We start from the raw sequence: 17,104 nt of genomic DNA, 5'->3' as shown, positions 1-17,104 counted from the left end.
TATTGTGACATTCAAGACATCTATTCGAATTCCACGATTAAAAAGCAGAAAAGGAATTGTGTGATCTTTCCAACTAATCAACACAATTGTTTGTGATAATGCTTTAGAAGTCAATTACCAAACAGAATCACAAGAGGAAATAAGTAGTGACTAAAAAATGTTAAACCCAACAAATTATTTTATAAACATTCCTCTGCCAGTTCTAGAAGTTAATAGTGAAGTTATGGCTTAATTTTTATCTAAAATTATTGAGACAACTTTATTTTTTTTTAAATACTAAAAAAAACCATACAAAATTTGATCAAATTTTATCCCTACTATATTGAAAATGTAAAAAACAATTTATTCCTTTTCTTTATTGATTGATTTCTTTACTTTTATTATCTAAAATAAGGATTTATTACTTTTATATAAAAATTGTTTTTATATAAGAAAAACAGAGTGTATGATGCTGAAAGAAAATATGAGTGCAAAAAAGTTGGAATTTAATAAAAGTACGAGGTTCAGGAAGAAAGTATGGGAGTGCATGAAGTAATTACCACGCGTCACATTTCAAATAACTATCTCTATTTTCTAAAAATAATTGATAAACACTATTTATTTTATAAAGGATAAACTGTTTTTTAGGTGTTCCATGTTGATATATATTATAGGTTAAAATATATATTTGATACTTATTTGTGTTCAGTTGTGTCAATTTAGTTTCAATAATTTTTTTTCAATTAGGTTCCAATTTTTGTAAATTATGTTCAATTTAATCATTTTTTGCTGACATTGTTTCAATAATTAACGGTCACGTGTCACTTCGTGTTTTTTTTTTATTTTTAATTATATTTTAAAAAATGTTCACGTGTCAATTCAACAATTTGTCACGTGTTAGAGTCAAGGTTTTATATTCAATTTAGTCTAATTTTTTTTAAATGGATTAATTTTGTTCCTCTTCAATTTTAAAATGGAGCAATTTTGTCCCTCTAAATTACATAATCACATAAAGTAACGGTATTACTCCCCATTTTTTAACCTCTCAATTTTAAATATCACATTTTATTTTTAATCACTTAAAATTTTAGATCAATGGTGTTAGCCTTCATCCTTAAAATTTTCGTTATAATTTTAAACTAATTGTGGCAGGTGAACGCAATGTTCATTACCACCACTAGTGCAGAATTGCATTTTTACCTCGCCTTATAGGCCTCGGTTGGCAAGGAATCGAAACATATAATGGCACGGTGGCATTTTTGCAATTCTAGGCAACTTTTATGCCTCGGTTCAAGAAAAAACCCGAAGCCAAAAGGGGTTATAGGCTTCAGTTCAAAAAAAACCGGTGCCAAAAGGTGCTTATATGCTTCAGTTGAACAAACTCGAAGCCAAAAACGTGACTAGAAATTTCAAAAATGCCACTAGCCATTACGTCTTTAGCCTCGGGTGGCACTGAACCGGGGCCAAATAGGGCTATATGCCTCGGTTATTGTCGCAACCGGAATCGCGACGGGAAGGAGAACCAAAAAAGAAAAACGGGTTTGAAAGAGATTTGGAGTCGCCACCATAGTTATTCTGGAAAACTATGGAAAACCATAAATTTTTTTAATATCATTTTTTTAAAAAGGCAAAACGGAAATAATAAAAGGGAAATAAAAAGATAGGATGAAAATTTAAGGTTTAATTAATTGTAAGGTACTCAGTTTGGTACTAGAGTGTCAAATTGGTACCCGCTTTTAAAAAAATGTCAATTGCATCTCAACTTTTGAAAATTGCTTCAATTAGGTCCCTTTCAGACAGAGTTGACTAACGCCGTTAGTCAACGTCCCACGTGTCAATCTGTGGTTTTTTTGATTTTTTTAAAAAAAAAAATTAATTTTTTTTTTAATTTTTTTTTAAAAAAAATTAAAAATGCCACGTGTCAAGTCCCTGTGTGTGCCACGTGGCATTGTCAGTGCCACGTGGCATTGTAATGGCACGTGTCAGTGTCACTATCAGATGTCATTGTAATGATTTCAATTTAGTCCCCATTTATGTTTTTTCGTTTCAATTTAGTATCTACTTATGTGTATTTGATTCAATTTTGACCTAATAATTTTTAATAATTAAAATATTTTTTAATAAAATTAAAAGTAATTAAGTATAAAAGTTTAAAAAAAATGAAGTATTTGATATTTATATTAAAATTTAGTGGTAAAAGTCATTTTAGTACTTATAAATAGCATAACATTCATACAAATAATAAATTTGGTCTGAAATTGAGAGAAACATTATAAATATTAGTACTTAATTTTGTAAAAATATTTATACTTAATTATTTTTAATCTTATAAAAAATGGATTACAAAAATATTTTAATTATTAAAAAAAAAATTGGGACAAAATTGAATCAGATACACATACTTAGGTACTAAATTGAAACAAAAAGACATATGTGGGACCAAATCGAAATCAAAACAATGACATCTAATAGTGACACTGACACGTGGCATTACAATGCCACGTGACACTGACAATGCCACATGTCACACACAGGGACTTGACACGTGGCATTTTTAATTTTTTTTTTAAAAAATTAAAAAAAAATTAAAAAATTTAAAAAAAAATTAATTTTTTTTTAAAAAAAATCAAAAAAACCACAAATTGACACGTGGCACGTTGACTAACGGCGTTAGTCAACTCTATCTGAAAAGGACCTAATTGAAGCAATTTTCAAAAGTTGGGATGCAATTGACATTTTTTTAAAAGCGGGTACCAATTTGACACTCTAGTACCAAACTGGGTACCTTACGATTAATTAAACCAAAATTTAAATAAATAAAAAAATAAAATAAAATGAATATTTAAAATAAAATACAAACAATAAAATAAAATAAAAAAAATAAAACAAGATGAAAATAAAAATATGTATACGTATAGAAATAGAAAATACAAAAAAAGTTGAAATAAGATAGAAAGTAAAAATAAAAAAATATGTTTATACTCTATGTTCACTTTTTCTTTCTATTTTTCTCTTTTCTTAATTATTATCAAAGTCAAAAAATTATTTCTTAACCGGACGAAATTGGGTATTGACAGTTATTAATTGAACTGAGGCCATATAGTTTAATTAGGGCACAAAAACGTGAACCCCTCTACTTCTTCCTCGCGCGCCGCTACATCCTCTCCTGCTTCAACAAAACCCAGTCCAACACATGCTTCAGCTTCTTCCCCTTCTCATCAATCACCCTCCTCCACATCTTCATCGTCCCATCCGCGGACCCCGTCAACATGCACCCTCCGAACATCGCCACCACCGCGTTCACTGCATCTTCGTGCGCGTTGATCGACTCCAAGCACTTGAAATCTACCACGCGCCACACCTTCACCGTCTTGTCCCATGACCCGGAGTACAGCAACCCTTCCTCCTTGTCCAGGCTGAGAGTCGAAACGACGTCGAAATGCTTCACCTTCACCGCGTTCTGGTTCCGGCGAACCTCTAGATCGTCGCCGCTGAGATGAAGAAATCCTTCTCGTCGTTCGTCGCAGTGGATGCGCTGGTTCAGGCGAGTTGCAAGCATGGTGGCTGCGCGAATCTATGGTGGCCGGAGAGTTTGGTCCGCGTGCAGGTTGCTTTGTGATGGTGGCGGCTTGCTCGAGCATGGTGCTGCTGCTTCCATGAGTGGTGCGCGAGGAAGCAGGTTAAAGAGGAGTGTGTTGTGCTGCAAAAAATTTAATTAAGAAAAAATTTTACCATATGGCTTCGGTTCTCGTGGACCCGAGGCAGAAAAAGAACCCTACGGCTCCGGGTAACAACCGAGGCCAAAAAGGAGTACCTTTTGGCCTCACCCCAATATGCCTCGATTCCAGACCCGAAGTAAAATGAGAAAAATAACCGGGACAAAAAGCCCTTACTGTACTAGTGCACTAATTATCAACATTAGCAAAAAAAAACACAAATTGAACAAAATTGATAAAAATTAGACTTGATTAAACAGAAAAAAAAAAATATTATGACCGAATTGACACAACTAAACAAAAATGTAAACCAAATGTATATTTTAACCTAACTTTTTAAATTAATTAATTATCACTTATTAATATCTAACAATATATAAAAACGAATTTAGTATCTTAATATTATGAAAAATGGATTGATACATGTTTTGCACTAACAATATATTTAAAATGACAATATGGTTTTTAAGACTTTTTTTAAAATGTGTATTGATGTAAAACAAATAAGATTTGAATCGGTTATAATATGTAATTGTATTTAATATGACATAATTAAATAATACAAATCGTTTCGTAACTAATTAAGATTTAAATAATACAATTGATTTAATCATTATACATAGATTTAACTAATTAAGATATAAATAAAAGACAGGTTATTACAATACACTTAATAATTATTTATAGTTTTAGTTGATTAAAATATAAGTTTTAGAATTTGTTATTTTTAAGAACTAAAACTATTGATCTAATAATTAATATTTTCTAAATAATAATATTATAGTGTCTTAGTCTTAGATATTGTGTTAATGGAATAACACATATTTTATTTTTTAATAGATTATCTTACACCCCTTCTTTTTACTAAATTGCACACCTAATATCACTTAAACTCCACTCAACCAGATTACGCCACATGTGGCAATCCTTCACTTACTAAAATAACAAATTAAAGCTTGTCACATTCTCAATCCTCCACTTATTAAAATAACCACTTAAACCATGCCACGCCATCAATCCTCCTCTCATAAAATACCCAATCATAGAATGACACATCATCACCTTCTCTTCTTCACACATTCAGAAACCCTAACCCTAATATTTCCTCCTCTCTCACTCTCACTGCAGCCGCCACGCACCACTCCAACCTCCACCGCACCACCATCGACTTTCTCCTCCGTGCCTGCAACTCGTCGTGAAAGCCTCCTTTCCATCGCGTCGCCGTCGTGGTCATCTTCCGCAACCCAAACAACCTCAATTTCTTCTTCCTCCATCATCACGATGTTAGAATCCCTCATGGACGCATCACTCGAGATCGCAAAGTCTTCATACCCCACGCCTGCAACTCGCCGGAGCAACACAAAACCACCGACACCTACACGAGTCCTTGAACGCACACCAGCACCTGCACTCGCGCCTCACCTTTTTCCTCACAGGAATCGTCGTGTTCGACGCTGCTGCCATACGAAACTGCCATGGCCGCACTCATTCTCGCCGAAGTAGCCCCAGAAACTCTGGCAGCACCTGTATCAACTGCCACTACCGTCGTTCTCCCGTCTGAATCGCCATGGCTGCACCATCGTCGCACCACGTCGAGCGCGTCAGAAAAGTCTGCGCCTACACTCACCCGCAACAGTTTTGCGGGCCCGGCCCCTCCGGCGTTTCCGCCGCTGTTAAGACTTTGGCAAGTGTACCAAGTCGCGCAAGTAGTAACCGGTAAGACCGGGATATCGTTTCCCAAGAGACTCGTGTATACTAAATATTTGCGTAATTAGTGACTAATTTAAACTAATGAATAAATTCATAATTTGGGTTTTTTGTATGCAATAAAGTAAATGTTTCATAAACAAGTAAAGTTGAACTTGGATATTTGAAGACTCTAGAAAATGGTAAAGACTAGAAATGCAATGGATTGATATTGTTGGAGTTAGACTTCACCTACTTCACTCTCATGTGTATTAAACAATAAAACTCTTCTCCATTAATTACTAATGTCAACCCACAAGTTTACTCAAACTCTAATTCCTTAGTTGAATGAGCCTAGGTTTCCTTATTTAGAGTCAATTCCTTGAATCCCTAAATAACAAACCCGCTTTACAAATTAGGGTTTAAGACAACTAATGGGTCAAGTTCCATTCCTAGATACAAGTTCCATTAGGTATCTTGTTCCAATTCAAGGTTTCAAGAGATATTTTCCAATACCTAATGACCCAAATATCATGCAATGAATGGGTAAAACAAAGCAAGCTTTAAATGCATAAACAAAGATACTAGAAATCAATGGAAGAAGCATATATATATTCAACCCATTCGAAAATACATAAGAGTTCATTGGCTACATCTAACCCCAACAAAAATGGGTTTAGCTCTCCATTGTCATGGAGAGCTCAAGCTTACAAAATGGAAATGGAAGAGGAAGGAGACACAAAGAGGAAGATGGAGTTGTTCCCACAAGCCCTAACAGACCTCCAAGCGCTCCAAGACGTGTTGTTCGAGCTCCAAAATGTCCAAGATCCGTTTCCCTCCGCGAAAACAGAAGAAAAAGGGGTCACTTGACACATCAGCGAAAAAGGGCGCCTGGCGGAAGGGTCTCACCGCCAAGCGCAAGCCACCAAACAGAGGGCAAAAATTCACGCTACCGCCCGGCGGTGACTAAGTGCCGCCAGGCGGGACTGACAGTAGCGCCTGTCTGGCGCTTGGCTAGCGCGTGGCTGGCGGTCTGTTCCGCCTGGCGCTGGCTTCGCGTCGCCAGGCGCTTCCTGTTGACAATTTTCTTCTCTCTTTGCTATTTCGGGTCACTCATTAGTCTGGATTTTAGGAACAAAGCTTCCCATCTACAAAAAGGACACAAAAATGGGGATTAGTGATATATTTAGATCAATGTAACCCACAATATATTTATTTACAAAAGTAAGGTAAAATTGAGGATTAAGTAGGTTAAAAGCTTTGGAAGAGATGATTTTGCTAATGAAATATAGCTTGGATAATGGTAAAAATTAACATTATCAGCCGCCACTACACCAACCATAGTAACCTTCGTGCAACCACTCACGACAGTCAAACCCTAATGGAAAGAGAAAGAAAGAGAGAGAGAGAGAGAGAGACTACTCTGACACGTGACAACCTCTCATTGACTATCAAAGAGTCAAGACTGGTCAACCAGTCAACTCTAAGCAAGGGTGGTCAACGTTGGTCAAACATGTTATTTAGAGATAATTTTTGGCAGACGATTCCTCTACAACAACCCAGAATGGCCTAGAAAGGAAAAAGTCGTTCGGTGGCAATTCATCGTCGGCCAAACAGTTTTTGGAAATTTTCAGAAACACTAGCTTTAAACGGAATAAAATAATTCATGCATAATCATACCATATTTAGCATGCCAATCAGACTTAAAATAAATTAACGCATAAAGCTACTATATTTAGAATGCCAATCAGATTTAAACATGGAATTAACATGTAAAGCTCCCATAACCTGGTTTCCTGGCTTAAAACGTAATCTAGAGCTCCCCTTTGATCACCAATGGTCTCCTTAGCACCACCTCAATTTAGCTCCTCTAATTCATTCTCTAATCACTGTTTTTCCTTAATTTCGTGCACCTTACAATGCTCTCAAAAATCCAGCCTCAAAACCCCTCTATTCTCTCACACAATTTGTCTTTTAATGGTGTCTTAATTAGCAATGATGAAGGAAAAACGAAAATGACATTAAGACTGAAGTTAATTGTCATTCAAAGTCATTTATGGATCGTTTTCCAGCCCCTGCTGCTCCTTGGCCAGGTAGGGTTTCAATGCCCTTTCACAATGATACCAAAAGAAATTTTTGCAAAAAGAAAGTTAAATTTGGTACTACCAAGCTTTGAACCCACAACCATGCCAATGTCAAATCAATACATAACCATTCAACCAATTAATGTTTCATGATAATTCATATAATTCTATAATTATATTATCACTCAACATGATCAAACATATTGCTAAATTAATAATAAATTAAATAACACATAAATAACATACATAGAATTTGAACCCAAGTCCTCTCACACAATCAAGTACTCTCAACCACTTGAGTTAATACTTTTCCACGTCATATGATTCAATAATTAATGCCATAAAGGCTCCCACTACCCACATTTATTAATTAATTAATTATTTAATTAATTAATTTCCACGGGACTTACAATGACTTTCCTGCATATGGAAATTTATCAAGTTATAGTGTGAAAGGTCATAGAGCATGTCTGATATGTCAAGAAAACACATCATTTGAACAATTAAAGCATGAGAGGAAAACAATCTATCTTTGGCATTGTAGATTTCTAAATCCATTTCATCCGTATCGTAGATTGAAGAAGGCCTTCAATGGACACCAAGAGCATGACATTTCACCAATTCCATTAACGTGTTCGTACTGTTGGATACAGTATGGGGATTCAAATTTACTTTGGAGGGTCATTGCATCGCCAATCTCATTCATCATTTAATGTGAATATGGAGGAAACCTTGTAGAAAATGAAAGCTGACTTGGCCTAAAAACTACGAGAGGAGATGAGACAAGAACAAGAGTAGATAAGGCAAGAGCAGGAGGAGATGAGATTAGAGCGGCAAGCAATGATGAAAGCATTTAACAAGCAGTTAGAGACCTTACTTGGGTCCCAAAAGTTCCCCACTGTAGTAGAACCTGACCTTTCTCCTGGTGTCGTCAGAGTCAACACAAATGGAAGTTGTTCGGGTACAACAGAAACAAGGGGTGACATTGGTTTCGGTTACTAATGTGAGTTGTACACGTTGGTTGATTATATATCTCCACCTTAGTTGGTGGCCTATGGGAAGTGCTTTGAAGGTTCAACCATGTTACATTGTAAATGTCTCCCCTCTCACTTAGTAAAGGTTATGATGGAGACAGTATGTATGGTGATGCTTCAATTCAATACTGACATCAGAGGCTGGTATAATATTACAAGTAGTGGGAACCTTCACCATTTGGTCGAAACATCTCTTGAGGATGACACCACAAATTCAATTGGTTTGTATATGCATTAATATTTTTTAGATGTAGTATATAATTTATCCTAAGTAATATTATGCTTATTTTGTTTGTAGCAAGATGAACCACAATTGCATGTATAAAAAAATTTTGAGGATCCAATAGCGACATTAGTAGAATATAATGCAAGCATGAGTACAAATGCTACTTCTATTCCTTGGAATGCCAATGTTTTTGGTAGAGAAAGCAAGTTGACGTTGTACATATATAAAAGTGATTTGGTGGAGATCATATCAGGCACAGAGGACTTAAATGTGTCTATTATGCAATTATGGATGATGTAAGTGAATCATTTTTAAATCATTTTTTAATTGTTTCCTTCTTAGATATTAAATGTGTATCTTCATTGTTAAATTAGGTACTTGCATGGTTTGAGTGTGCAAGCGGAAAAGGATGACATATGTGGGTTTACAAACCCTCATTTCATGACTCCAATGGGTAGTAAGAACCCTGGAACAAAAAAATACATCCAGAATTCCATACTGCAACAAAATAAAATGATTTTCATTGCTTCACATATAGATAGGTAACTATATCCTTATTTTTCATTTCATAAGGTCTAATTTTTGTATTATTAAAATTTGAGGTATTTAAACTAATTTTCATTGCAGTTGTCATTGGCAATTGCTTGTTGTATTTGTGCCAGAGCATATCGCTATATGGTTTTGCTATTATCATAAACCTTCTCCCCCTATTTGAAGAGCATAATTGATACGTAAGTTTTTTTTCAATAAATGCCTTCATTTATACATTAATCTTGAATATATAATCTCATGTTTTGTATTGATTATTTTAACTTTAGTGCTTATATAATGGATAAAGTATATTGAGGGGTAGATCGGCTGCCAATACTAAAAGGGTCACTTGGATTTCCCTCTGGGTACTTATACTATATATGCCATTCATTTACTTAGTATTGTCATGTGTATTTATAACAAAATACAATTACTGCCACTGTAGTGTAATAAATAAACTGGAAGCTTTGAGTGTGGCTATTTAGTGATGCAATTGATGACAACAATTGTTCAAGGCAATTATGAATGTGGTTGGGATGCGGTAATATACCAACTTATTATTTTATGTACTAATTATAACTTAACCTAATTTACATATGTATTGTTATTAATTTTTCCAACACTTTTGCAGAAATTCAATGACCCAAGTCCAATGGATTCAGGAGCAATAACTTATGTTCAAAAAGCATGGACGAAGTACTTTCTAGCCGTAGTTAGTGAGAGTTAGGTTTAGTGACACTCAGAGGTAGTTGAAACTTATGTTTTTAGACTTCTGTTGCCATATAAGTTATTGTAACTTTGATGAAATTGTGTAGATTGATACTCTGTCTGGATTAGAACTTTCTCTGAATTGGAATTTTGTTTTTGGATTGGGTATGTTTTTCTGAATTAGAGGTCCGGATAAGACATTAAACAAAGCTCTCTTTTAAAAAAAAGGCACAAGCTAACGACAATTATGACCATAACCATCGTTAAAATGAGTCTAATCCATGACGGTTGGTGCCAAAACCGTTGTCATTACGCTTTAGGCTTCTGGTCCAGGTCTAAGTCCATATTGTTGTTGTTCATAGTTCAACGATGACTCTTCAAATCGTCGTCGTATTAGTTAATAATGATGACGGTTGTAAAACCATTGTTGTTGTTTGTTGCTTTTAACGACGACTTAATCAATGACGGATTTGGAACCGTCTTCATAGGCTTTGGTTAACCATCGTGGATAAGCATTACTACAATAGTGACTATTAAATATATCTATATTTTAGGTTTAAAAAGTAATACTTTATTTTAATTGAAGTAAAACGGTTATTTTACTAAAAAAATATTAAATTGACTTATAAATATTAACATTACTTGCAGTCCATTAAATCAATTTTAACATGAGTTTTTAAAAGAAAATGTTAAGTAAAATGTTATTTTAAATAATTTAGATGTGAAGTAGTTGTATATGTTTAATGTTAGACATTAGGAGAGTATTTTGATTAACACTAACTATAGTTAACTTTTTTTAATAAATAAATATTTGTATTAATATTATATAAATACAAAAAGTTTTCTATTTTGTAGGAGAAATTAGTTAGGAAAAATATTTATCATTAATCTCTCATTACTTAGCGAGAAAAGAGCAAAAGAATAAAATTTTACTTTGTTGATATTGTTCATAACAAAATATAGCTACTGAGTTTTCAGAATATATATTTGTACTTAATCTCTTACTAATTTTTTCAAGAAATAGCGAAAGAAAAAAATTATAAGTTATTCATAGCAAGATAATTATTGATGTACAAGATCATATATTTGTAGCTAATTCGGACTAATTGGGAGAGAATAGAGAATTCAATACAATTATAACTTCTTCATAGAAAAAATAACTAGAGATTTACAAAAACATATATTTATAGTTAATCATTCTCAATTAAAATTATATTAAATATAAAAATAAAATAATTTTTAATTCAAAAATATTTTTTTTAAAATTTAAATATTTTAAAACTATTTTTAATTTAGATATTTTAAAATTATTTTTTAAATATAATTGTATGTAATGAAATATAAAATATAAATATAAATATCAATAAATAAATTAAAACATATTTATTTCATAGAAATATAAAAAAATTTCATGACAATCATGTAATAAATTTATAATAATATAACAAAATTTAATATAAAAATCAATAAATATAAAAAATAAATTATTGAAAATAAGATATCAATAAATAAATAAATTCAAATATATTTATTTCATATATATATATATATATATATATATATTTCATGACAGTCATCTAATAAAATTATAGTAATATAACAAAATTTAATATAAACTCTAATAATTAATTAAGAATAAACCGTAAAATAAGACAGAAAATTACATATTTAAACTTTAACTTTAGTAAAAGAATTATCTTAATTAGTTAAATTAAAAGAAATATTGTTGTTGACACAAAAAATTGTTACAGAATAACAAACGGTTAGATTTAGTTAAATGACATTAAGTTACATTAAAAGAAGAATAATAGATGAAATTTACCCTTTAATTATTTGTAATGAAAAAATAAAACATTTATGATGTTAGAAGAATATATCTAAAATTAATAAAACATTTATAAAATTATATGTAATTTTCTTAAAAAATATTTATTACAAAAAATATCTTAAATTATTTATTTTAGAAAATCGAGTGCAAGTAATTCGTACGAATTTTGTTATATAAAATATTTTTAAAATAATTATATTTATTATAATTTTTTTTAATGTCCATGACTATGACCACAACATTTAATGTGGTCTGAAATAAATTAAAATTTTAAGTCATGAGTAAAATCGACTCATCATGGATTCAAGTTGGATTGAGATGAAAAAATTTCATTTTTCAAAAGTTGGTTAAACTGAATCATGCTCACTTAACTTACGGGCTGAAAAATGGTTAGCATAACTCAAGTTATATACGTTGATACTTTATAATTCAGATAATTAGGTGAACACTTTATAATAGTATTTCGATAATTAGGTGAACACTATAATTCACTTTCATTTTGATGTAACAAATATATAAAATAAACTGCAAAAAAAAGAAACATTCGTAAGTGAGTCAACCAACTAACCCGTGATGGGCTAGGTCAGGTTACAAAATTTCTTACTCACCAAAAAATGAGTCAGGTTAAACTAATTCTTTTTTAGCTCGATCTGTAGTCAGCCAACCTTGTGAGTCAGGTTGACTCACTTTTACACCCCTACCTCCAACCCATTTGTGCGTAAAATATTTCTTATCCTTCCTCCGCTTCTTCCCTTTGCTATTTCGTACTCAAGTTAGGGTTCGATGAGAGGAACGAGGCCTTATTTGACTTGAATGACATGTTCTTGTTTTGCTATGTCTTTTAAAATTGAAACAAATCAATCAAAGAGTTTTATGATTTCCCATACCTATTTTTCTTCTCTCTCTCTGTTCCTTTCTCTCACAGAGTAATCATTGCTCAGCTATGCCTGTCATTCCATTGTCGAGCTACTACCATGGATGAACCCAGAACTCTAGGGTTTCACGCTCCATTATGTCAAAGCTATTATAACATAATAAAATCGACTCAGCCAATTCAACAGGAACACTAATTATCTATAAATTTTTTTAATTATTTAAATAGATAATAATAAAAATACTAATAAAGAATAAAGTACTTATATTTTTTTAAAATTATTTAATAAATTTTTAATTATTTAAAAAGATAATAATACAAATATCACAAAAAATAAAAATAAATAAAATGATAAAAAATGATAATGTTACACGACAAAATGGCCTTTAGGAGAACATGGAAGAACTATTTTACAAAGTTTATTATAGCCAATTATTTGATCAAACTAACTAAAACCATCAATATTGTGGTTGAACAAGATTCAATAGTGGACTGTGAATATTACATGTGATTTTCTAACTTGAACAAAATGTTCCTCCAAATCATTCAATCTAACATTCTCAAGTCATTGCAGATACGAGAAGCAGTTGTCACAAATCCCATTTTTTTATTTAAAATAAATATATTTAATAAATTTTAAAAAATTGTTAAATAATTATTTCCCTTGATAATTATTGTTTTTAACACAATAAAAAATTACACTCTTAATACAAAAAACTTTAATTAAATTAATTGTATTTGCAATCCATTAATAATTAAGATAATTGAATATGAGAATCTTTTAGTAATTATGAGAATTTGCTTTTTAGTAATTATAACATGTATTTATAAAAGAAAAAAATGACAATGTCTAGTTAACTTGAAAATAAGTTTTTTACCTCTTTTTTATTTTGTAAGGTTAAAATTTCTAACAAATCTTTACGGTAATAATTATTGTTTTTAGCACGATAAAAAAATACACTCTTAATACAAAAAACTTTAATTAAATTAATTGGATTTTCAATCCATTAATTATTAAGATAATTGAATATGAGAATCTTTAGTAATTATGAGTTTGTTTTTTAGTAATTATAACATGTATTTATAAAAGGAAAATTTAATATTAATGTGTAGTAAACTTTAAAATAAGTTTTCTACCTCTCTTTACTTTTTATTTTATAAGGTTAAAATTTTTAATAAATCTTTCAAATTAATAACATATTACCATTACTAATCTCTTTAATAAACACAAGTAATCACTATTAAATACTAACACGTCAATTAAATTAATCACTATTAACAAAAAATGATATTAATGTGTAGTTAACTTTAAAATAAGTTATTTACCTCTCTTTACTTTTTGTTTTATAAGGTTAAAATTTGTAATAATTCTTTCAAATTAATAACATATTACCATTGATAATCTCTTTAATAAACACACGTAATTACTATTAAATACTAACATGTCAATGAAATGAATTATTAACTGAATTCAAAAGTTGTAAAGTCTTATAGATACCATTGTGCCATAAACGAATGCTACATCACTGTACATTATTTACTTAAGATAAAAAAAATTGCATTTTAGGAGAGAATCATTTGAGAAGGTAATGTATTTGAAATTGTTCAAACTAAGGATGATTTAGGCTAATTACTTAAGATACTAGTGAACAAAAGATTGTATTCTAGGGGGAATAATTTGAGAAGGTAATATATTTGAAATTGTGCAAACTAAGAATGATTTAGGCTATATATACAATGGCCAAAACATTTTTCCTACACAAACCCTTATACTCGTTGCTTCTTCACAAGTTCAAATTATTATCATGGCATTCTATTCACTTCTAGTTATTTTGTTTTCCTTTTTCTGTTTTTCTTGCTCCAACCAAACCAACCAAACCCATGGACCATGTGAATTGACCAACCCTACATGGGTGAAGTCAGTTGACAAACATTTGTTACTGCAATCATATTTAGGATCCTCAAGAGCTAATGTGATTGTAGCCAAAGATGGTTCCGGAAACTTCAGAAATGTTAAAGCAGCTATTGACTCTATTCCAAAGAGTAATAATAAAAGGTATGTGATATATATTAAAGGTGGAGTCTACGATGAAAGAGTTGAGGTAAAATCAACTAATGTAATGCTTGTGGGAGATGGTATTGGAAAAACCATAATCACAGGCAACCGAAGTGTTGGAGGAGGCTTCCAAACCCATGATACAACGACTTTTGGTAAGTATATGTTTTTTAATTATGTTTCTATCAACTAAATTGTATATGAAAAAGAAAAAATAACTAAATTTCTTCTGTTGTTTTTTTTTTCAGTTGCTACGGGTAATGGATTTATTGCTAAAGGCATCACATTTAGGAATACTGCAGGAGCAGCAAGTCATCAAGCAGTAGCAATGCTTTTCACCTCAGATAGGTCAGTATTTTACAAATGTGATTTTGAGGGTTATCAATACACTTTATGTCTTCAAGCGGGAAAGCAATTTTACAAAGAATGTGACATCTACGGCACAGTGGACTTTATCTTTGGAAATGATGCTGCTGCAGTATTGCAAAATTGCACAATTTATGCAAGAAATGCAATAAACACCTCTACCATAGTAATCACTGCTCAAGGTAGAACTAATCCTGAGGCATCCAGTGGAATCATCATCCACAACTCCAAGGTCATTGGTGCCCCAGGCTTCAACCCTAGTTCTGTGAAAGCATACCTTGGCAGACCTTGGAAAAATTACTCAAGAACAGTGTTCATGAAGACCTCACTTGACAGTTTCATCAACCCTGCTGGTTGGATGGAATGGGAAGGTTCACCTAAGTTTGATGACACTTTATTCTATGCAGAATATGCAAACAGTGGTCCTGGCTCCAACACTGTCCACAGGGTCAACTGGAAGGGTTACCATGTTTTCACTCATGAATCTCAGGCTAAACCTTTTACTGTTAAAAACTTTATTGATGGTAACTCTTGGATACATAATACTGGTGTTCCTTTCGATTCAGGACTTTAAATTAAATAAAAATGTTTTTTTTTTTATATTTAAATGGTTGTTATGACTTATGAATTAGTATTTGTCAAGCTTAGATATGTTTCATGCTTTTAATATATAATCAATATAATGGTTATTTCGTGTAACCTTTCTTCACTTATTTTCCATGTTTACGTAAGATGCACTTTTAGTTAAATTTGTTAATAAATTCATTAGAGTATAATTGTTTTCTACTGGAGTGTGTTTGCACTGAGCTTCACTCGAAAATGGATTTTAATATTATAATCAAAAGTGTTGAAAGAAAAAAAAATTGTTCAAAATAGATAAAATTTATTATTTGCTTAATGTATTTAATTGCTCACTTGAAATGTTACATTTTGATAACTATGAATACTGTGGTTGTGCAATCATTCTAAGCTAGAAGTTATTTGATGTGAGATTAAATAATATATATCAACAAGAAATAATGGAAATTAAAAATAGCAAATTCAACTATTGTGTCTGCAGTAAAAGAGAAAAGTTAGCTAATATAAAACCTGATAAGAGAAGAAATTTCATAATAATAAATTTAATTGTGAAGAGATTTAATATTATCTTCATGGTAAAAGAAAAAATTCAATTAAATTAAAACTTGATAAAAGAACATGACAGAGAAAAATATACATAACGGTCACTCTTGGAATGGGAGGTGAGGAGTTTTTGGAATGGAAGTTTCCTTCATTGCGAGATGTATATACATTTACACAACCAACTCAATTTTAAAAGAATGAGTTATATTTTTTCTGTGTAAATATATCATCGATAAAAGAATGAGTTGTAAATGTATATACAACTCAGTTCCCACCACCGATAATCATTGTTAACCTTGAAAGGAGTTATCTTCAAATCTCCAAAAATTTTTAAAATGAAGACAAAGTAATGAGTTCAGTATCTATAATATTTAATATGCATATTAGTCTATTACGTAAATATTTTTTTATAGTAAAATTCCAAAATAGTATTTATGTTGTTTTATTGGTGGAATCATAGATAAGTACTTTGTTTTTGTCTGTCTCGTCAATGTTCAATAATTGTTTTTATGCATATCAAAATATACTGGACTTGGTATCTAGCAAAATAATTTTTTATTATTTATGATATTTTTCGTATTTTCCACACTGAAAATTTTATATGGAATATTAGAAAAATTTTATTGTTTTACTGTATTTTTATATTAATATTGACAAAGTATATATGTTAACATGATTTATTTATGTCAATATGATGTAAAACTACTATATCTGATGAGTTGCACTTCGTAGAACCGTGTTCTGATTGGTGGACACTCCATGCAAGGCCGTCAAACGTCGTACTCACAGCGGAAAATCAAATATTTGGTGGATTTGAGGTTTCTCTCTCTCGTTTCAACGGAGGAACTTCTCGAACACCCTCACTGGTTCATAAACCCTAAGAGATGCAAAAAC

At 31.4% G+C, this 17,104-nt stretch overlaps 1 protein-coding gene across 1 annotated transcript; it reads left to right on the top strand.

The window, feature by feature from the left end:
• Positions 1-5,170: 5,170 nt before the first annotated feature.
• Positions 5,171-15,662, top strand: LOC114163613 (pectinesterase 2-like). Its single transcript, XM_028047918.1, has 5 exons — positions 5,171-5,383; positions 9,888-9,968; positions 10,072-10,129; positions 14,494-14,877; positions 14,971-15,662. Exons 1-5 carry the CDS (start codon positions 5,171-5,173, stop codon positions 15,660-15,662), a joined length of 1,428 nt encoding a protein of 475 aa, XP_027903719.1.
• The last annotated feature ends 1,442 nt before the right edge of the window (positions 15,663-17,104 follow it).

This window comes from Vigna unguiculata, chromosome 9, assembly GCF_004118075.2.
Source record: "Vigna unguiculata cultivar IT97K-499-35 chromosome 9, ASM411807v1, whole genome shotgun sequence".
Taxonomy (NCBI): Eukaryota; Viridiplantae; Streptophyta; class Magnoliopsida; order Fabales; family Fabaceae; genus Vigna; species Vigna unguiculata.
This window is presented reverse-complemented; position numbering and strand designations above follow the sequence as displayed.